This window comes from Zeus faber (assembly GCF_960531495.2).
Source record: "Zeus faber genome assembly, chromosome: 13".
In the NCBI taxonomy this organism is placed as follows: domain Eukaryota; kingdom Metazoa; phylum Chordata; class Actinopteri; order Zeiformes; family Zeidae; genus Zeus; species Zeus faber.
In genome coordinates, this window is record NC_137198.1 from 11686677 (window position 1) to 11709665 (window position 22989).

Below are 22989 nucleotides of genomic sequence, written 5' to 3' on the forward strand. Positions count from 1 at the left end.
ACCCGCAAGATAAATTCCTTGATTTGCGCTGAACACAAAGGGAGAGAGCCCGAGCCTCCAGACGCGCGTCCCACCGAATAAGAGTTGATGGAGAGCTGGTGAGAGCTCATTTGCATGCCGAACGGCGTTCTTAATGTGGATATTTATTTAAATTTAATTTCGCTGCCGCACACGGTGCACTGTATGCTTTTGTGCCAAAGTCATATTAACCCCCCTGACTAGTTAATATGCAGTACACGACGTTGCCCACACACAATGAATATTCAAACGGACGCCCCCCCGCCCCGCCTCTGCAACGCAATGGCTCCGCTCAATGGAGGCTGAGACGCAACTTAGGGTCATCCTTTAAGTAGGAGAGGCCTGCTAATCGCCCCGGCCTGTTTTTACTCTTCATCGTCACCGTTGCGATGGCGTCTCAGACCCTCCTGCCGAGCGAAGAACGCACCCTGAGGGGAAGGGAGGAGAAAATGGTCGTGGCAGGTAAATGTAAACAGTGATGATATGAGTTGTCAACGTCACCCTCACTGATACGAGTCACATTATAATAACAGAGAGCTTCAGATTCAGCTCCAGATGAGTTGCTAAATGAAGGTTCAGACAGACCGGACTTTGGGTTTCGTAGAGCGTTTTCATAAAATACATGTACAGTCCTCAAACAAACTAATGATGATGTTGTTTTTGTCAGCAATGTTAGTTAAATGTTGAACCTCACAAATGTATGATACCCCTTTCCCACTGGACCAAAAATCCGGTAACACCCGCTGCTGACATGCGGTATTTGTCACCAGTGTGAAAGGAATAACCCGGGTTTCAGTACCCAGTCAAATAACCTGGCAAAAAGACACAGGTTTCAATCGGCTCCACCTCCGATCGGCTCCGATGTGAACAGGACACCCAGGTCGACGCGCAAACTTTGGCCCCTTTACCCCTTTACCGATGCGACAAGCGTAGACAGGAATATCCGTTTATCATTCCGCTTTTTTATATCCGATTTAGAATCCAAAATCCAAATCAGAAGTTATTGACTTTTTTTCCAGCGCGGAGGACCGTAAAATTCGAGTGAGGGAATCGCACCTCGGGGGGCACGGCGGACAACCCCCGTGCTCCCCGCCAGGCTCCGCGTCATTCCAGCATCGGCCCAAGCCGGTCCCCGCTCCCTGCCCCCGAAGGACCGGTGCACACCGGGAGCATGAAGCATCCGTGCTCCCGGCGCTCCATGCTGCTTCTACTGTAGCGCTGGGTCGTACATGAACGATGCGATTCTTTTGAAGGGCTGAAAATCTTATTCTTTTTTTTTGTTGTTGTTTCATGTTGTTGTTTGTTTAAGTTGCTTTCTCCTCTGCTGTTTTTACCCCCAATCACACAGATACCATGACATGCCCCTTTTCCGGCATGTTTGTGATGTCAACAGTGACGCACCAGAAAAAAAACGAATTTGTTTTGGCGATGGGAAAGGTGTCAATCGCCTATTTTTAATGGGCTTACACGGGTAAACCCGCTTATTTTGGTGTGAAAACGGTATTATAGGCAGATAAAGTGTCTACATCATTTTTGGTGGAGTTGGTAGGGAGTCCTTAGTCAGAGCATACTATACAGAGGGGGCTTTCCAATAAAAAAAAAGTTTGGGAAGCCCTGCTCCAGTGCTACACATTAACACAGCTGTCTGATGTGGGAAAAAATAATTCAGCGTCCATTTTGTGATTGTGATGTAATCGGACAATCTTTCCACATTAATGCTTTCATCAAATGTATTCTATTTGACAATGTCTTACTTTCTTAATGATGCTACACAACTCAAGGACTATAATGATATTATTGATTTATTGGCTATCCTTACCACATACTAATAAGGGGCTACTGTCTACAGGCCTGCTGCTGGGAGGGCTGCTGCATGATGACATTTTTTAAAAATATGACATTTAAAAAAAATATGACATTCTAAAAAATAACATTTTTAGGAACCATTGATGATGTATTTTATTTGACACAGCGATGCCAAATAAGCAGCTCTTTTCCTTTAGTTGAATATTCTTGAAAATAAGATGCACCGCTATAATGTTCAGAAGTGCTGAAATCCGATAGTATTTGCGATGTAGTGATTGCTAATCCTCACGTGGCCTTTTCAACCCTCGCACCTGTGGATAAAGATAAACAGATTCTGTGAAATCTGTACACTACCAAGAAATCCCTTTCCTCCACGTCCCCGCGCCTTTCTTCCTTTCCTTACCTGTTTGTAGCCTAATTTGGTAGCGCTTTGTGTCCAATTTAAACCTCTCCACCTTCCACTAGAACGTCTCTATTTACCGCTCATCCTTTCATTCCAATTCCCTTTCTTCTATTTTTGGGGACGGCCGGGCTCGGTGTGCACCAAACCCTCGTCTGATAGATGAGGGAACTTGGTGGAGATTGAACCCCGGCGTTCCCCATCATCATCAACCGCTCTGCGTGGAGCGGCAGTGCAGCGTAGTGCATTGTGGGAGTCAAGTATGCGTGCGCGGGAGCCAGCAGTGCCGCAGTGTCCAGGGGCCCATCTGGGCATTATGCGCATGAAGGCTCCGCCCCGTCGTAAATTCCTGGTCCGTCTGTCAGAGCAGCTCGGAGACACCGCATGGAAGAAATCTGTTCCTCGCTTTTCACCGTGGGGGGCAGCTTAGGTGCGGATGGGGTTTGTTTAGCGTGCGTGTGCGTGTGTGTGTGCGTGTGTGTGCGCGTGCGTGTGTGTGTGTGTTAATATGTTTGTGCTGGAAATGTATATTTGGTCCTTGGCTGTCAGTGGGAGATGATGGAGAAATTGCCAAGAAAACACACTTAGTCCAGACAGAAAAACCTCGTGTTTGTGTGTGCACGTGAGTGTTCTCGTGCATGTATATGCGATATCCACTGGCCGGTTGTTGACCGTGGCGATCATTGCAAGAGAGAGCCGCTTCCGGCTCTCTGGAGAAGTTCCTTGTTTCTGGTGGAGCCCTCCTGCCCTGGCTCCTCTCCCTCCATGCTGTAATGCACTCCCTGACCTTGGTGAGAGGGATCCTGTGGCAGATTGCTACATGGTAGGGGCACTGGAGCTATTATTTTCGTCGGTGCAGGATAGACTGCCAATATTTCTTACAAACAGGATGGGGGGAGGTCAGCTGACCAAAATCAATCTGTGAAGGTGCTGGCTCTAAGTCTTTAAGAGGTTTCATTGAAAAAGATGTATCGCTAGGTTTATATCTTCCTTGTCTGCCGCCTCCAAATGCTCTTGCGTTTTTTCACCTTTCGGCATGAATATCAATGTTCCTCATAGAGGGGAGAAAGTGCGGTAAGCAGGTGAATAAAGAGATAAATAGTAAAGCAAAAAGCTAAAGTGAGAGGCACATTCTTTTTTCACCTTAAATCAACAGTTCAACAGAGGACGCATTTACCATTTTCTGCTGATTTGATGCTTGTCATCCTACTTCAGTGTTCCCAAAATCCAGCCCCTGGCTAAACCTATATATATTTCAGCAGGCCCAAACAGGATGCATCTTGCTGGAAGCTGCCTATGGGGGTGGTGCTGTTATAGGTAGTATTCTCCATAGCAACAGTTTCCGTTGCTAGGATACAGTCTGTATTGTATGGAATGCACGGATGGCTGAAAGGTTCTACTCCCTGGACTCCAGTCGACCCCGCCCCGACTAAACCCTGAATTTGCAGAACTGCATCCGAGCCGCGAGTCTGCGATGCGCCGCATTGGCGACCGCCCCAGAGCTGAGGTTGGCAGCTTGTTTCCTTCTCATTCTCTGACTTGACCCTCATTAAGCCCATTAAGACCCTTAAGAAAAGACCCCCACCCGCCCGCTGCCACCCGCCCCCGGACTCTTTACCCCACTTTCTCTTGCCTCTACCCATCCACCACATACAGCAGAAGGTAGTTGGCAGAGCTATAAAGCAGCAGAAGCAGGAGCCTCCTCTTCCTTCGCCTCGTGCCTGACGCTTTGCCAACCTGTGTGAAGAGATGGACGGAAGAGAGAGAGGGAGAGAGGGAGAGAGGGAGAGCGGAAAGAGAATGTTCTTTTTTTTTTTTTTTTTTTTTTTTTGGGAGGGAAATAAGCAGGATGGACGAGAACGCGACCCCCTCGCGTCACCGGGCATCCCAGAGTTAGCATTGGATGGTTTGACTTCTGGTCTTCTGGGTAACCTAGCGCCAGTCCGCGGGGCAGAAACCGGAGGACGACAAAAGACAAAATAACCGTTCCAAACGAGCCGCCGTGGCCGAATCGATCCGCTAAGCGGCAGATGAATCGCCGCCCCCTTGACCGACGGCGACCCGGAGAAAATCGGCGTGGTGAGAGGGTGCGGTTCCGACGTCTGGGACTGGGTCCAGCAGCCGGCAAACGTCCTGCAAAAAAAAAAAAACGCTAAAAGGAGATCAAAGCATTCCAACTCCACTCCACTCCTGGCGTGGTATATAGGCTGCACCGCAGTGTTTAGATATCCGTAAAAACAAAAGCACACACACAAAAGAAAAAAAAAAAAACCTTAAAAATACGCCCAGTGATTTATCCGAGGTGGAGGGAGGAGAAAAAGAAAATCCTTTTCACACGAATCCTTTCCCCCCAATGTTCAGCCTGTTTTGCTCCTTTGTAAAGCTCGGTCAGTCACCCTCCCTGCTTGTTTTTGTCTTCCTCCTTTCCCTTTGCTGGCGTAGTCAGGCAGGCAGCGTAGTGGGGTTATTCAGCCTGCGTGTGTGTGTGTGTGTGTGTGTGTGTGTGTGTGTGTGTGTGTGTGTGTGTGTGTGTGTGTGTGTGTGTGTGTGTGTGTGTGTGTGTGTGTGTGTGTGTGTGTGTTAGGTGGGGTGGTTCTGGCAGCGCGGGGTGCAGACGCTGGGCTGCCAAGAGGGGACTGCTGGGTTTGTTAGGCTCAGTGAAAGGAGCCAGCCTGGCACTGCCTGGCCGGCTGCCAGCCGCTCCATAGGAGAAATACCCACAGCGACGGCTCGGGTGTGCGGCTGAGGACATGCGCGCGTGCGAATACACGTTACGCCGCGCGTTCGCTTGGCAAAACACGAGAGGATGGGAGGATGGCGGCGTGAAAAGGAAGAGGGTGTGAAAGGAAGATAGAGAGGGAGAGAGAGATAGAGAGAGAGAGAAAGACAAAAAAAAAGGAAGGAGAGAAGAGGGCAGGGAGGTCTGGCTCGGAGTGCATTTTTTCCGTGCTGGTGGGTTCTTGTTCTTGGTTCTTTTTTTTTTTTTTTTTTTTTTTTTTCTTGCTCGTTTGTTTGTTTTCACTGTGTTGTGTCTTGGACGGGTTGCGTGCTCTCTTTATTTAGTCCCCAAAGGCGTGACGATCTGAAAAGCCAAAAATAATCTTTTTCTATGCCTCTCTGCTACCGTCATCTGTTGCTTTTTTTCGCTGGCCATTTACTCCTTTTACATTTTTTTTTTCTCCTTTTTTATTTTTTTTATTTTAATTTTTTGGCTGGCTAAACTCTCCTCGCCTCCTCCATCGCAAACAAGCTCTCTTTCTCCCGTTTATCTCTTACGCGTCTTTCGCTGCTGTGAGTAGAGGGAGAAAAGGACAGGAGAATGGAAGCAGATGTTGCATAGTGGAGAGTCGAGATTCACAAAAGGACCAAAAAGAAAGTTTCACACCGTTCACCTTCATGTGTTCAGTGTGGTGCCTGACGTGGGATGTTGTTGGGACGGCAGCCGGCTCTTGTGTTTGTGAATAGCGCTGGGTGGCGTCCAGCAGCCTGCTGGTGGTGCGAGGGGGAGGCTGGCACCACGTCCGGAGAGTGGAAGTGATTCTGACTCCTCTGACGTCACATGAGACCTTCCCGCCTCCGGATGGGGTCGGCCACAGTCTGCCGATTCACGGAAAGCCCGTCGATAATTATGTGCAATGTCGAAACGAGCCTCTGTCTTGGACAACCAGCAGCGACAACAACAACACCAACAAAAATATTCCCGATCCAAAACCAGATCCTGATCCACGAAGGTTCTCAGAGGATGTGCCTCTGTCATCTGGCTTTAAAGTCAACGTTCTCCCATTGGTTGATTTTTTTTATTTTAATTTAGACTAAAGATGATAAGGGCTCTATCTTCCCTTCTGTCCCTCCATATCTAATAAAGAGAGTGACGAAGGGCAGTAATACACAATTAGAGCGAATTCAATTAGAATTCTACACTTATCTGTTTTTCACAAATTATCAGTCTTAAATGAATAAAACTTAATATAATTTTCGGACAGTGGTTGTTTTGATTTAAAGTGTTTAATCAAAATGTAAAATTGCAAGGAAATCCTCGGAGGGGGCTGTGCCAGATCCTGACGGTGGGGGATCCCCCTGGGGGCGCTGGACAATTTCCCTTATTTCCAAATCCCAATGACAGGCATCTGATTGCGCAGGCAACCGGTGCCTTTATTTATTTTTCCTCTGTGCAGTTCCCACCGGCTCTCTGCAGACGGTAATAATCTCGCTCTAACCGCGAGTGGATATTAGCGTCGGTGTTTGTGAATTGGACATTTTTTCAACGAGGCTCATTTGCATAGAAAGGGGCCAATTTTGCGCCAAATGTATAAATAATACCTCGTTTAAACAAGCGCAGATAGCACCCGCGTGCCGACAAGCAATTCGCCCGGCAGCGCAGCTAGGGGTGCATTTCACCGTTTGCGGGCGCTTTGTGAATTTGACGCCTTCTTTTTCCCGCTTATTTGACCCAGGTTTAGACCCAAAAGCCGCGCAATCCTTTTGTGAATTTGCCCCAAAGTGTCCTAAAGGAGCGGAGAGGGACTGGATCACGTGCAAAGATGGACCTAAAAATCTTCTAGTTATGAAACAACACCAGATTCAACACGGTAATCTGTAATTTGTCTATACTTTTTCTTAGCTGTCACTTTATAAGAAACAGCCATTCGATGTATTTGCGTTATTATTGTGCTCCTCTATATGCTGCCTCCATTGTTGGCGGCATGGTCCTCCTTGAATCATAGCCGCCCTGGATTTGTGAAACCAGCAGAGCAGGGTGTGGTCAGCAAACTCTCAATATCGATGAAAATTCACAAAAAAAGAACAGCAAAAATAAAATCCCTGACCGAGAAAAATGAATCAATCGATCAGAAGAAAGGAAGGTGATCATATTAGAACAAAGATGAGAGTAAGCCCGAATGTTGAAAAGTAGACGTCGCCACTATTGAAAGGAATTCTGGGCCTCGTAGCGTAGTGTGTAGTAGTGTTTGCCACTTTGACGGGCAACCCACCATGACCACAGTTATTGGAGTATTACCAGTGTGCATTACAGCGCTAGTCCAGCAAATAAAAAAAATGCACTTAAATGTATTTAATTTTTACCTTTTTAAATCAATGTCACACATCAGTCCATTGAATGACTGAGCTCTTGGCAAACATGCTGCGTGAGTTCATGATTAAGCTATTCATGTGATTGTGTGTGTGTGTGCGCGCGTCTGCGTACTTGCGCTGTATCCTGTGGCATGTTTATCTGTGCACTCATATAAGTGGTTGTGGTGCAAACCAGTCCTCAGTGCAGATTTGCACGCTAAGTCACCTCAGTCTTCTTAAGTGCTAATCCTTATCTCACATCTGTGGGCTACACACTCCCTCGCACACATTTAGCACTCACACAAACACGCACGCAAGCACACCCTCCTTCCCTATTTAGCACTCTAATTCAGCATGGCACAGTTGGCTTTTGCAGTGCCACCCTGCACCCCCACCCCCCCGTAACCCGCAATTTCTCACCAGCGCAGTGTGTGTTCTGTTTGTTTAACCTATTGGATATTTTGATCCCGGCGCAGATTAGGGCAGCCCCGGGCCTAGTTTCCGGGCCCTGTGTCGCTCGAAGGGTCACGCGTGAGGGAGGCCTCTGACCCATTTCGGGTTCTGTTATTGCATTGTTTGGCGAGCGGCAGATGGTGTCAGGCCTCGTGTTGAATACCCACGAATTTATACAACATTGCGAGGTGGGGAGATCAGATAGTTCTACAATTATGTTTAATTATCGAATAGAGGGCAGCGGAGTGGTAATGCCACTCCAAGTTGCTGTAATCTCCTAAGTGTCTTCCAGAGCTAGAGGCTTCTCAATGTGATGAGCTCGGTTTGTTTGGCTTTTTAGCGCATTGCGGGCCCCAACTGGCAGGGGGGCCTTCGCACCCATAACATTGTGGGTTGACTTTGGTTGCAAACTATCGTGGTTGGAGGTTTGATGTTCTCAATTCACCTTGTTTCCCCTCCTAGACACACATGCCGCCAACGGGAACACGACGGTGGAGCCCTTCCCGGAAGGCATGGAGACGGTCATGTTTGGTGAGACGATAAAAAAAATCAAAACAAAACAAAAACCTTTTGGCGGTAAAAGGAAAAGCAATGAGTTTGAATTTGTCGAGTTTCAGTTTGTTGGGGTGTGTGTTTGTGTTTGTGTGGTCCCCCCCCCCCCCCCGCAGGCATGGGCTGCTTCTGGGGAGCGGAGAGACGTTTCTGGCGGAAACCAGGGGTTTTCTCCACCCAGGTGGGCTACGCGGGGGGCTTCACGCCTAACCCTACCTACCCTAACCTACCAAGAGGTCTGCTCAGGTAACCGCATCCCTCCACGCACACGAGGGCACGCGCGTGTCCACGCCCCCCCCCCCCCCCACCCGCTCACGTGCAACACGGGCATGGACTTGCGCACCCCCCCAAACTAGCTCCGAGGACGCGAGGAGGTGCACTGGGTCTGCAGGCCCTTTGGTCCAAAGATCAGCAAAGGCAGCAAAGAGACTAGAAAAATAAAAATAGAAGAAAGACAAACATAGAGATAGAGAGGGTGTTTTTTAAGTACCGCTCTCTCATCCTCCCCGCTGCCTTCCCTTCATCCGCAGTCAACTGCTCGAAATGCACTTCTCCAGATGGGCTGCAATGCCCCTCCCCCCCATGACCTACTTGTAAGGATTGGGCTCTACTGCGCTGTACTGCGGCGTTTTTGACTACAGAGGTTAGCCTGTACGAAAAGAGATAAATGGCGGCAGACTTCAGAGGTTGGCCTCTCCTTCCTGAGACTGAGGTCTGGCAAACATTCCGCCGGAGGGGCTTGTTTTTCTGGATTTAGAGAAATCTCGATTTTTTATTTTTTATTTTTTATTTTTTTTCCATCTGTGCCCCTCTGTTTTTGTTTTACTTTTTTATTTTTTATTTTTTATTTTTTGCTTAATTCCCCTCAGTCTCAACGTCACGTATACAAATCGGAATGCTAGATGACGGTATATCTAAAAGTCAGAGAAAAGATCTTAAGCCCCATGCCCCTCACATCGCAAGCCCTAGAGCGTTGGCAGCTCAAAGCCTGTTAGCGAAAGGCAGCATGTAGGATGAGGTTGGACACAGTGTGGGCGACCCGGGAAAGGAGGAGACGGAGGCTACTGGGACATCAGGAAGACTTTTTAAGCTCGGCCCTCCACGGACGTTCATCCTTGGAGAGCCGAGCTTAAAAAGTGACTACTTGACTACAGGAGTGACTAAAGTGACTGGAGGAGTACTCCCTGACTCTCTCTCCAGGCTATCCTCCATTTTCATGTCGAGAACGAGGGAGAGGGTAAATGAGGTGGACACACGGAGGAAAGAGGGAGAAAGAAAATGACGGAGAGACAACTTACCAAGTCTAACAAAAAAGTATGAGGTCGAGAGAGAGAGAGAGAGAGAGAGAGAGAGAGAGAGAGAGAGAGAGAGAGAGAGAGAGAGAGAGAGAGAGAGAGAGAGAGAGAGAGAGAGAGAGAGAGAGGAGGGGGAGAGAAACGGAGAGGAGGACATTCAGTTCTGTCCATGGACTGAGGGAGCGACTCAGGCGTCGCTCCATTGGCCGTGACGGAGCAGAACACTGCAACGGTATGAGACCACGGAGCTGTCAGCACAACCGATAAGGACCAAAGGGCAAGACAGACACACAGACAGACAGACAGACAGACAGACAGACAGACGGGCGGGCGGACGGACGGGCGGGCGGACGGACGGACGGGCGGGCGGACGGACGGACAGACAGACAGTAGAGCGGAGATAGAAGGTACAGAGGGAATGACAGGCCGAGGGAAAAACAGACCACGGGGCACAGACAGACGGACAAACAGACAGACAGGCGAGGCCGCTGGAAGACGGAGCGCAAACGTCAACAGAGCCGACAGGGATTGGCGGTGGACAGACAGGTGGACAGTCTGACAGAAATACAGTAACGGAAATAAAAGAGGAGGAGAGACATTAAAGCCATCACGGGTTCCAACGAGAGTCTGTTCAGTCTGTTCGGGGCTTTTTCATCAGTGTGCAGTCTGCCAGTCACACCTGTACGTTGTATAATGTATGTATGTATATGAGAGCCCCGCTAAAAAATGCTGAATATATTTCATGCTTACTAAATTACAGAACGGCAAGTGCACCGCACACAGTTTTTGCATTTGCAATTCAATTCTAATCCAGTGTTTAACTTCTATTTTTGCGCGCTGCCATATCCCGTTGAATACCAATGTTGATTTCCGTCTGTTTGGATTGTGTTGTACGCTCTGGCTTTGTAGGAAAGTGTGCAATTTCCAGAGTTGCTCCGTCCTGTGCTGGATATTATCATTCCTGTAGAATCAGGTGCAGATCGTTTGTGTACTTGTCTTTCTGCATACTGCATGAATATAAATGTGTGTTTGCTTTGTATTTCATGTACCTTTCCAAGTTTATTGGCCCTGTTGGATCTTTATTGAGTTTAGAGGATTAGTAAAGCGTGTGACGTACTTTTGGCATGCATTTTATAAAAAAAACATTTGGCATGCAGTTGTTGTTTTTTTTATCAGTAAACGTATTGTTGAATACACTTCATTCGCATCAAGATGTTTCCGCGAGTACTCCCAGCATGTTTCGCAGGTTTTCTATGGACAGGCTGCGTCTACTCTATTCATACGTCAGTTTTTTAAATCCCGAGGCCCCATTTCATGCCCTTGCTGCGAGCTAACTAATTATTTATTTACCAACTATACAATGGTTGTCAAGTGTAGGTTCTAAGGATGTCCCGTAACAAGGCTTCTGCACTTGTTGATTCCTGTTGAACAACTCAAAATTAGCCTCACTTGTCCAAGCAAAATGTGCATTCGTCCGGGGCAAACGGACAAGCGTGAATGTCAAACCCTGCCCTCTGCACTCTGACCACAATGTTAGGAGAGAAAAAAAAAAAAAACCCCGAGAAGTTCTTCAGTGGTAGGTTAGAGAGTGAAAATGGAGGCCAGAAGCCCGTCACAGGAGATGTCTGGCATGTGTGTGTGGGTGTGTGTGTGTTAGACCTCAAGGGGTCCTCACTCCCAGGATGCCTTGCAGCTCGTTGGCGTTTTGGGGTCCTGGCACCCGCAGGCAAGCGAGCGTCCAGACCGTCTGTAACTCATAAGGCATAGGGATGAATACCCACAATGCAGTTGTTGTTGTTGAAGCACAGCTATAAAGGTTTTATTTTGTTCATTTTGACCGTTTTTGACAAGCAACATCCCGTATGCGGCCATTGTTTTATTCATGGCTTTTCAACAAGAGGGCGGTGCATTTTGTATGCAGTTACGAAACCAAAGGCACATTCTGTCGTAAATACACTCGGAGCGTTTGTTCCTGTAGGTCTGAGCGCTCACGCCGAGGTGGTGAGAGTGGTCTTTTCTCCTCGAGACATCAGCCTGGAGGAGCTGCTCAAAACCTTTTGGGAGAGTCACGACCCTACACAAGGTAGCAACACACACACACACACACACACACACACACACACACACACACACACACACACACACACACACACACACACAGGTCGCCCCCAAAAACAAGAGGTGTCCCGAGGGGCCCACGGTGTATTAGAGCAGAAGGATGATGCCCAGACGTGCGCCCGTGCATGCGTCATGGTGAGGGGGGAGGTCTCGTGGGTGTAAACCAATGCCAGACAGTGTTAATGTGTCTGAGATCCAACCATCCATAGAAAGACACACACATACACACACACACACACACACACACACACACACACACACACACACACACTCACCGGTGTCATGCGCGTTGACGCACCAACGGGAATAAAAGCGCCGCTGCGTCGGAGCTTGCGCATGGCGTCTCTTCCCGCGGTCAACCGGTCCAGTCCAGCTCGACTTCATTTTACGTCGCACTTTTCACGCACAGGGAACGCTGCGCGCAAAGAAAAGACACGCCCCCCCCCCCCCCCGCAGATAAAGAATACGTAAGGAAATACTCCAAACAACGAAAGGGCGAAAGTCAGTTAAATAATAAGTCGCGTATGCCGTGGTGTTGAACATTTTACAGGTTCACTACATGGCTGATGTGAGCTGCATTTCAGCATTTCTTGGGTTGCAGGATAATCAGACGTTAAAAAAAAAAATGGCCGCTCGCCTTTTAAAACAAGGGCACGGTTCATCCCTCCTTCTTCGTTCCTATTCCCTTCCTTCCTGTTTCCCCAATATACCCTTTCCACCCCCTCCACCTACCACATTCCCTGCTCGCTGATGGTGGCGATGATGTAAGAGCATTAAGGCATGGGGAGGGCAGGGGGAACGGGTACGAGAGGGAGAGAGAGGGAGAGAGAAGGGGAGGGGGGGGGTTGCTGGACAGGGGGCGAGAGCAGGGACGGGCGGAGCGAGGCGTGGTGTGCTCACTCACCTAGAACAGGTGGGGCGTGCGAGGCAGACAATGGGATGGGGACATGCAGAACAGGTGGAGTTGGGGAGAGAGTGTAGGCAAAAATGCGTGCCCCCCGATCCACACACACACACACACACACACATACGCACACACGCAGTTTCACACACACACACACACACACACACTCACTCACTCACACACCAGAGAGTCGTAGACATTAACTCAATGGTGTTCGTCTTTTGCATCAGTTCTGCTCTCGCACACACTCGCTGGTGTGTGACCTAATTACAAATGCCTGCCGAGGCACCATCACTGTTCTCATAGTATTTTACCCTTGGTTTCGCACACTCTACGGAAGTATTACAGGGACTTGCTGCATCCCAAATGCACTTTTATTTTTTTAATTATTAAGGGCGGGGGGTAAACAGAGGCGGTAATCAGATGTGGGGGTTTTTTGGACATGGTCGCCCCGTCGGTGCGCTCCCCTGTTCACCGAGGTAGAAGTGCGGGAGTGCAGGGCGTATCGCGCACGCCACGGGGCGACAGTGCCGGAGCCCCAAAAGAGCACGCAGGCATGTGTGTGCGTTTACCCTGACTCACTGCCTCGTCTCCGCTCATGTTTTATTAATAGCGTGCGGTCCATTGTCTGCGCCCGCTCCCCTCGTCGTCGGATGCATCGTTTTCTCGGGCTACACTTAAGAGCAAGCGGCGCGTACGCCGAAATAACGGCGTACGCGTGGACTGACTTGGCAGTGGGGGGGGGCTCTCCTTGACTTTTTTTTTTTTTTTTAATTTTTCGCGGCGGCATTCCTGCCCTCAAAGTCGCGTGACTCCAATGTGAATCACCGCCGCCTTCCTCTTCCTTTAGCCCCCCCCCCCCCCCCGGACTCCGAGGTTCCACGTGCGGCGGGAAAAAATTCCTCCCGGTCTGACGAACGCCGCCTCCACGCGCGGGCGCGAGAGCCCCCCAATTTGCCGTCCACCTAAGAGCACACACTTTAAAAAACGGAGGGGCCGCAGAGAACGGAGGTGGGGGGGGGGGGGGGGGGTTCTCTCTCGATTTCAGAATTTTCTCCCCTTTTTTTTTTTTTTTTTGTCGCAGACGGAGACGCGCGTCGCGGGGACGGGTTTTCCCGAACGCGGCGCCTAATCGCCTCTTTGTTGCGGGGAAGGAGATCCTGAAACCGTCGTTTTCTGCGCACGTTTGGAAACATCACGAACGATCGCGATGCATATTCAAATGTGCGCGCATTTCCTCTCTTTTCTTTTTTTTTTCGTGTACATGTGAGCGTATGCGTTTGGCTTGAGCATATGTGTGTGTGTGCGCGCGTGTCTGCGCACGCGTGTGTGTGTGTGTGTGTGTGTGTGTGTGCCGGGGTGTGTTTTTGAGATCTGTGCCTCTCTACTTTGCCTCAGTTCAAAAGGGTTTAGTCCCGACAACGTGATGTCGGGCTGCGGCGGCTCCTCCAATCCAGGCCTGGATAGCAACATTAGCAGCCAATCACAAAGTCCCAGCAGCCTTTGCAGCGTGCCCTCTTTCCATATTCAGCAACGCTAGTCTCAATCTGCTGGCTTCCCAGAGATGTTGCATAAAGACTAACCACCCCCCCAACACCCCCACATCCCAAACCCCAATTCTATGTGCGTCCAAATTATAACTTTGTTGCATCTACACAACAAACCTTCAGATCCAAACCTTCACATGCTCCGTGCCGTTGTGACTTAACGCGTCACAAAAAGTAGGCCAAGTGATTCGAACGCGTGTCGTGGCGGGGATTTGGGGAGAAGATCACACCAGCGTTAAAAAAAAACAAAAAAAACTAAAAAAAAAAACAAACACTGCGCGCAAAATATGATGCAAAAATATTCATGATGGCTAATTCGCGTTTTTGTTTTTTTTGTTTTTTTTTTCAATTTTATTTTATTATTTCTTTTAACAAGTACAACCGGCACGTCGGCCGTTTCAATCCGCACCTCCTCGTTAAAGCCAAGACGCCACCGTTTTTATTCGCCCCGTCCCTCCATGGGTCCCCTTGGCCCCCGTTCCCAGCGGAGCCCCGGGCTCCGTGTCTGTCTGGAGGATAAGAGCATCTTATCTGGCCTTCTCAACACTCCTCTCCTCGCTCCCCCCTTTTTCTTCTTGCTCTCCTCGCTCTCATCCTCCTCATAGTCCTTTCTTCACCCCCCCCCCACCTACCCCCATAAAGTACTCCACCAATCTACTCGTGGTCCCCTCCTCCTCCTCCTCCTCCTCCTCCTCCTCCTCCTCTCCTCGCCCCGTTCGGTCAATCGTAAAAAGGAGAACTTAGCGTTTTAACTTCTCCTTCACAACCGACCGCCGTACAATCTCTCCTCAGCCCACTTTTCTCTCTCTCTCTCTCTCTCCCTCTCTCTCTCCCGTCATCCTTTTCACAGTTTAGCATCCTTCACCCGTCCCACCGCCCGCGCCTTTGCTGTGAATGAGTGAGTGAGCGACTGAGTGAACGAGTGAGAGAGTGAGCGAACGAGTCAATGCGCTCGATGCGCTCAACGTGCACGCATTCGTGCACGTGCAAGCTCCCATCCACTCGCTCCTTTTTTTTTTTTTTTTATCTCTTAGTCACTCTCTCTCCTCCCTCACTCCCTCCCTTCCCTGGCCGCCGTCCTCATCCTCATCCTCACCCCCGCCCCCCCCCCCCCCCTTCCCTCTCGTCGCCCCACCTCTCTCTCTCTCTCTCTCTCTCTCTCTCTCTCTCTCTCTCTCTCTCTCTCTCTCTCTCCCTCCGCCCTCATCCCCAAGCCTTCATCTTAACAAGCCGGCTTTCCCCCCCGTCTTTGTTTCTTCCTCTTCCCCTTCTTCTCCCCTCCCTCGCTTCCCCCCCCCCCCCCTCTCCCTCTCTCCCTCTCTCCCTTTCCTTCCTCTCATCCCCTCTGTTTTATTAGGCCATGCAGTATTTATGGCGTAGGCTGCTGATGCTGCGTCAGTGAAGGGGCATAGCGGGCGTACACCAACACATACGTACACACACACACACACACACACACACACACACACGTGCACAGGAAATGGCTAACGTGGATGTCCTCAGTTGATAGTGTGTGCTTACACATAGATGCGTTTTCATGCTTATGGTTGTAGATATAGCCCTGTTGGACATCCAGGTAAACCAAAGATAATCAATGGCGGAAAGTAACTAAGTACAAGGACTTTGTTACTAACTACAAGTACTGTTTTACTTTACTTAAGTACAATTTTCAAGTATCTGTAACTTATTTAAGTATGTTCAGGGTTCTCACCAGGTCCTTGAAGTGCCTGAAGTACTTGAATTTCATCCTCAGAAATTGTGCTACGGGAACACCTTGAAAATAGCCTCTTTTGTGTTGAAGTGCTTGAAAGGTCCTTGAAAAAAAGCCCTTGAAAAAAACCTGTGATATTCCCCAAGCTTTTGTGATTCAAATCGTAACGTGATAAAGAATTTCGCTTTTACAACATAGATTATGCAAGGGAAATGTAAATTTAATAGGGTATGGTTGGAAATAGACAATTATAGAATATAGAAAATTATAGTAGAGACAATGAGATGAATAATAGATATATTGCTAGATTATATAAATAATGGACAATGAGACTGATTATATTATATTTTTATTGATAAAGATCACATTGAAAATTGATCATATATAATTTTACATGTCACTGAAAAAAAATACAAGTACTTAAAAAAGTGCTTCAAAAAAGTACTTGAAAGTCCTTGAATTTCATTTTGTAATGCCAGAATGAACCTTGATTTTCGGTGTTGGACGTTTGGTTGGTTCGGTTTTTACTCCACTACATTTCAAAGCAAATATCGAAAAGAAATATCCCTACGATCGGAGCTGCGTATCGTGCTCCACCGTTTTGCCGAATCAACAGTGCATCTCTTGCCGTGCATTTGCGAATGGAGGCTCAAATAAATAAATGAAGTCGTCATGATCAATCAGATATTCAGCTGTAAAAACGCTAGGGAACTGCGCGGTTTTCACCCGCACGTGGTGGCGGCCTGACATAGCGAGGTGATGACAACGCGGTGTCTGAAACGAAACCCGGGTTTCGCTACGCAGCTCATATGCGCGATGTGCGTGCGTTATGGGATGGGGACGGGAGGCAGTTTACATCTGCGGTCGGCGGCCTCGGGATACTTCGAAAATGATTCTGAGAAAGCAAAACTCCTGCGGCGCGCACACACACACACACACGCGCTTCTCCCTCTCCCGTTTGGGAAATAGTACCGTTCGTTTTTTATTTCATCTTGAATGTTTTGAATAGGCTATAAACAGTAGAATTTTGTCGAACGTTAAAAAAAAACAAAAAAAAAAACAATCCTAGTCAAGACGTCGTTGGGCGGAGTAATATGGAAATGCAAAGCGATCTTTGTCTGCGAGGTCGCCGCGGGGGTCGCTTTACTAAACATAAATATTCTTTTAAAATAATATGTTCACCCCAGCTGGCTGCAGACACACGCCAATTCCCTGTTGGGGTCCCCTCTCGTACCCCCTTTGTCACCGTGTTCCTCATTTCGGGGGGTGCCCCTCCTATTTAAAGTCAACCCCCCCCCCCCCCAAGGAACTAACCTTGACCCCTGACCTTTCACCCCCCTGCAACCCTCCCCCCACCTCTCTCCCTTCTGGTTGGCTGCAAACGGCAGCTCATTACCAGGCGTCACTTATTAGACCCGCACGTTCCTTTCGTTGACACCTCTGATTTATGGAGATTACACGTGTGTGTGTGTGTGTGTGTGTGTGTGTGTGTGTGTGTGTGTGTGTGTGTGTGTGTGTGTGTGTGTGTGTGTGTGTGTGTGTGTGTGTGTGTGTGTGTGTGTGTGTGCGCGCGCGTGTGCGTGTGCATGCACAGGGTGGGGCTGGGATATCCGTGTTTATCTAATTATGTGAGTGATTTAAGTTTTGGTCCGTGTTTGTGTGTGATATTGAAGTAATTTGAACAATGTCAAAATATCATGACTTGACTTCAATACTTCATTTTACAAATACTTAATTAATACTCATTAAGTAATAAAAGGCAGGTAGTGTGCTATATGTCAGTGTGATATCACAACGTTATAAAGCTATGTGATGCAGTGTGATGTATGCTTTTATTCTCAGAATTGTAAGAAAGGGGAAGAATTCTATCTTTAAAGTATTGAATATCAGTGCCCGTCCCTATGTCTGTGAACCGATGTCTTCCAAACTGGACAAAGAGGAAGAGGAAAATAATTATATTGTGAAAATAAAATGAAGTGTAAGGCACAATGGGGGGGGGGCTGAACACACACAAAAAAAAAACAAAGCCGCGTTCACCTAAAGTAGGGTAGGCCCCAACCTGAGCTGATTACAGACTGAGGCAGCGGCTCCAGTGATTTGAATAATAATGATTTTCTGATAGATGGAACGCCAAGCGATACGCACGCACACACACGTGCACGCGCGCGCACACGCACACAGGGGCGCCTAACATTTACAGCCCTAATTTTAATTTTGTGTCCAAATTGCTGTTGCAAATGAGTGTCGCGCACAATAATACAAAAACAAAACAAAAAAAAAAAAGGTTCTTGTTCTGTAATGAACGACAAACACTTGAACAGTACAATACCGTCCTCCAGGTTTTTGACTGATAGACAAACGTGAGCTTTTGTTTCTAGACACATAGCAAACCAAACTCTCACGGAAGAAATGTGCCCGGGAGGAGCACAAACCCCCTGTTATATTCTGGGGTTTTTTTGTTTGTTTGTTTGTTTTGTTTTTTTTGGGGTTGTTTTTTTTCCAAAATAAAAGCGTGGTCTTGTTGCGGTACATGTAATTACATTACAACCGTACATTCAAATTCGTCTTATTTTATTGTGGTATAGGTTTATTAAGTCGGTCATAATTAATCCCCCCCGCTAACCCCACCCACCGCGCCCCTGAGCTGCAGTGTTAATTGTGGGGGGGGGGGGGGGCAGGAGGTTATGATATAGAAGTTCTTTATCCTTTTAATGAGCACGTCCGCGGTCAGCGCCGACTGCTGACCTCGACGTTTTCTTCCCTGAGTCGAAAACGAAACCGCCTTTTCTTCGACGTGGAGGTAGCGAGCTGGGAGACCGGGGATAGCCGTCACACCTACAGTTCTAACTGGAAGAATCGGTTTGTTGTGAGATTCTAGCAATTTTGACTTTAGATATTGTAATAACTCAGTCATAACATTGTAATAACTTAGACCCACTCATCCAATGTTATCCATGTCTATATTATTGTAAACATATTTATCCTTCTTATTCAGAAACATCCCAACTATATTAATATTAATATTTATGTCCGCAGCCCATACTAGCGCTCATGTGCAGAGAACACATTTTATATATTCTGTATATTGTTTTTTTTTTAGGCTGTTAAGCTTTTCATTATAGCACTTGTGTGTGTGGTGTCTACAACGATGCACCAACCCTTACCAAGACAAATTCATTGTATATGAAAAGGTACTCGGCCAAATAAGCAGATTCAGAATCTGATGCAGGAATACGAGCGTGCCCACTTAAGCCCGGCATGTTTTTATTTTTATTTTTTATTTTTTATTTTTTCTTCTCACATACATTGGCATTCCACGCGTAAGTTGGCGTCGGCGTCCGGGCCGGTGGGCTCCCTCCGTCGCCGCTCGCTCCATCGCCGCTCCGCTCCTGTCTCCGGCGTCAGAAGCATCTTACATAAGAGCCGGGCAAAAAATAGCAGCTCGGAGAGGAGAGCGGGAGAGGAGAGGAGGAGAGAACTCTGCTGGCACGCACACCGTCGTAACAGGACCGCGGGGCACGGCGCAAACCCCGGCTACCATCGCGCGCGCACGCACACACACACACACAATGTGAGCACACACACACACACACACACCCATACGCATATACATAGGGAAGACAGCAGCTGTCCTGCCTTATCACGCATCGTAGTTTCCCTATTTTTTTCCTGTGCGCTGGATCACAGTTGACAAAATACCGGAGGAAAAAAAAAGAACGCGGCCAATCAAATGCCATCAATGTTTAAAAAAAAAAAAAAAAAACGACAAATCCAAATGATCTTGTTTTGTTTTTACGTTGTGATGGTTTTGTGTGAGCTAGCGGGGACGCTGTGTTTGTCGCTCTTGACTCTGGAGTGGGAGTGGGAATTGCAGTAAGTGGTGCGTGCCTCGTGGTGTGGGAGGCGGTGTAGGGGGCGGGGGGGTGGGGGTGACATGGGGTTTTTAGGTATTTGAAATGGTTAAACCCCACAATAGTTTTTTACCGAAAATTATAGCAAAATAAACGTGTGCTGTCTGCCAGCTGAGTGAGCATGGTAAGACCGAGCAAACGCGATGTGCAGCCGATATTGGAGTATTTTTTTTCCTGATCACCGTGTTCGGCCAGCAGGGAGGTCCAATCCCACCCATGTGTAGTTTTGGGGAAAAAGACAAAAACTGCAACGATAAATTAATGAATAAATAATATTTTCATTTAAATATTCACATTCAGTTATTATCGCTACTCTGTGTGTAATTAATACAGATACAGAGCAGTCAATGAGATCTCTAGATATGAAGTCATCAATCTTGTTCCTAAAATTTAAGAAAATTCATATAATGAAACACTTAAATGCACGTGTGCCCCTTATATGCACATTCTCACGTATAAAATGTCAAAATATCAATATGGAATCGTGACCCTTTGTACCGCAATCGAATTGTGCGATCCAGCCCAACACCCAGCCCTTCATGTTATGTATTTAACTTGGCATATTTCACTTTCGCGAGCACAAAAACACGTTGCGAACCCGACGTCGGCCGCGGTGTGGCTGCGACCGGCGGAGGGATCGCCGTGAGTCGTTTTTCGGGAAGGAGGGCAGGGAGGAAGGAGGGACACTAGACGGAGAGGTGGAAAGGTGAGGCTAATCTCAGCACTTACAGTTGTTAACGGATGAGGGGAGTCGTTGTGTAAAGATGCCAAGGAGACTAAGCCCGGGTCGGGCCACGGCTTTTGGACGGGGGGGGGGGGGGGGGGGGCGGATTAGAGCGCAACGCGTTTAAAGTGCCACATGCGCCCGTTGAGCGGCCTCACTCCTTGCTGTCCTGTAATTTATATCCACCCGTCCGCCCCCCCCCCCCCCCCCCCCCTTTCCTCCCTTCCTCTTACCAGTCTTTTCATAGCAGCCGGCATGTCTTTTAATCTGATTACCTTCTTACGCCACCCCCACCCCCACCCCTCCCCTCCACCCCTTCTTGCCTCCAACTGAAAACCTGCACAGCTCTGGCTGGGTGTGGTGCCAGCCGGGGCCTTCTTCAACGCCGACACACCGGCACCCACGCTCACAAAAGAGCGACGCACACGTGCGCGCGCGTGTGTGTGTGTTTGTGCGTGTGTGTGTGTGAAGGAGACAACAAGCGAAAATTGGGAGCGGTGAGGGAGGGGGGGAGATAAAGACAAAAGTGAGCGACTGCGGTGGATGGGGGGCGGGCAGCGGGGGAATCCAGGAGAAACTGGAAGGAAGGGAAATAGGCGGCTTTTCATCCCCAACAGCCAGCCGGGACGGGAGAGTAAATGCTGCAAGAGATTTCTTTTTACCGAGTTGCAGGGAAATCTCTCGAGAGTTCAAACCCAACACGCCCGAAAAGTCTGCATGCGTGCACTTTAGCGTGTGTGTGCGTGCGTGCGTGCGTGCGTGCGTGCGTGCGTGCGTGCGTGCGTGCGTGCGTGCGTGCGTCTTTTTTTTTCCCCGGGCACTCAAGATACCCATTTTTACCTCTTTTCTCCCCAGCCGACCAACACGCATAATGCACATACTGTACTTGGCTGGTTTGGGTTGCTATCGGTCTCTCTAATCTGTTTGTCCGGGAAGGGGCTGGACGGCTGCTGTGGGGTGTTTGGGGAGGGCAATTAATATTTTGGTCTTGGAGGACCGCGGGTTGGCGGCTTGTGTAATGTTTTGACTTCCTGCGTGCGAGCATGTGTGACCCTTGGCCCCATCCCTCCTTTCCAAACCCCCCCCCCCCTTCCCACCACCACCACCACCTCCACCACCACAACCACCACCGCCCCACCTCCGACTGAACCCCCCCATTACCCTCTCTGCTTTCAGAGGCAAGGCTCTCATGCATAATGCAAGGGGAACAGGGAGGCTCTCATTAATAATTACTGCAGCCTTTGATGGATGGAGGAAAAAAAAAAAACGAAGGAGGCCGTTAAAAATGGAGAGAGCGAGAGAGAGATGGGGGGGTGCCGGTTATGCGTGTGTGTGTGGGGGGGGGGTGGGGAGGGGGAGATGCTGGCAGAGCAAAACCAGAGGTTCTTTGGGTTTTATTTGTTGCCGTTGTCGCGCTTCGTAGACTCGATGCTTTTGGCGAAGTGCTGGAAGACGGTGAAATCAAAAAAAAAAAGAACGCCGGCGCTTGGACGGCGTTGCTGTTTTGATCGGGGGGCCGACTCCTCTTCATCCACTTAATGATGGATGGATCACTGCGAGATGTAATGAATTCTAATTATCTTTGTTTTGGAAGCAGCTATCGGAGCCCTCGGGTGTCCGTCTCTTGTCTTTGCTCTGATCTTCCAGATCGTTCGCCGTCCCTCTTTTGTGGTGGAAACCATTAGCTTTTTTTTTTTGCTTTTTTTTTTTTTCTTGATTTTTTTTTTTTTTATATACAGATGTGAAACCTCCACCTTCCTGTTGGCGAGAACATCATTCCCATTACAAAGACGCGTGCTGTCAGTAGGTTTGCCACGTTGCCTTTGTCTGTTCTTCTCTGATCACCCATGTGCAATATGCTTGTGCACAAATGTGTGTGTACCGGGTTGACACACGCGTTCGCCCGCTGCCGTTGGTCCATGCCGGCGTGCCGAGCGCGTGCATGACTGTGTCTGTGTGATTGCGTGGGTCAGTCCGGACCCTGAGGTCAGGCGGGAAGGTCAGAGGAAACGGTGGAGCTGCAGGACCCTCCGCCCGGCCAGCCAATCCCACGAAAGGCTCCGCCGGGCGGCCAATGGGGAAGCGGTTCGGTGGCCTTTGATGAGGGCGCCGCTATCTGCTCCATCGCTGAGCAACAGAGCTAGGGGCAAGATGGACAACATCCAACACTGCAGAGGGATGGAGAGCGAGGCGGAGGGAACACAAATACAGTAAATGCAGAGACGAGGAAGACAGAAATTGGGAAGGGGGGGGGAAGGAGAGAAAGGGACTTACATGACAAAAGATTGGATAAAATGAAATGTGTTTATGGAATGGCAGGATTGGAGAGGCAGGATGGGAGGTGGAGATTAGATCTGTGTAAGGGGTAAACCGAAAGACAGTAAAGGTGTGGCCGACGTGATAAGAACAGAGAGAGAGAGAGGGAGAGAAGACAGAAGGCTAGGGATTGGGAGAGAGGAGGATTTAGAATGAGATGCAGT

The 22989-nt window shown here is 48.7% G+C and overlaps 1 protein-coding gene across 1 annotated transcript in view; it reads left to right on the forward strand.

Annotated features, from left to right (window-relative positions):
• Nucleotides 1-407: 407 nt before the first annotated feature.
• msrab (methionine sulfoxide reductase Ab) overlaps nt 408-22989 on the forward strand; it is a gene marked incomplete at its 5' end in the record, with an annotated part of 36721 nt that continues 14139 nt past the window's right edge. Inside the window, 5 exon segments of the mRNA XM_080011985.1 lie at nt 408-480; nt 8210-8278; nt 8416-8525; nt 8527-8545; nt 11573-11677. Of these exon segments, the coding sequence (XP_079868111.1) occupies nt 408-480; nt 8210-8278; nt 8416-8525; nt 8527-8545; nt 11573-11677 (376 nt within the window).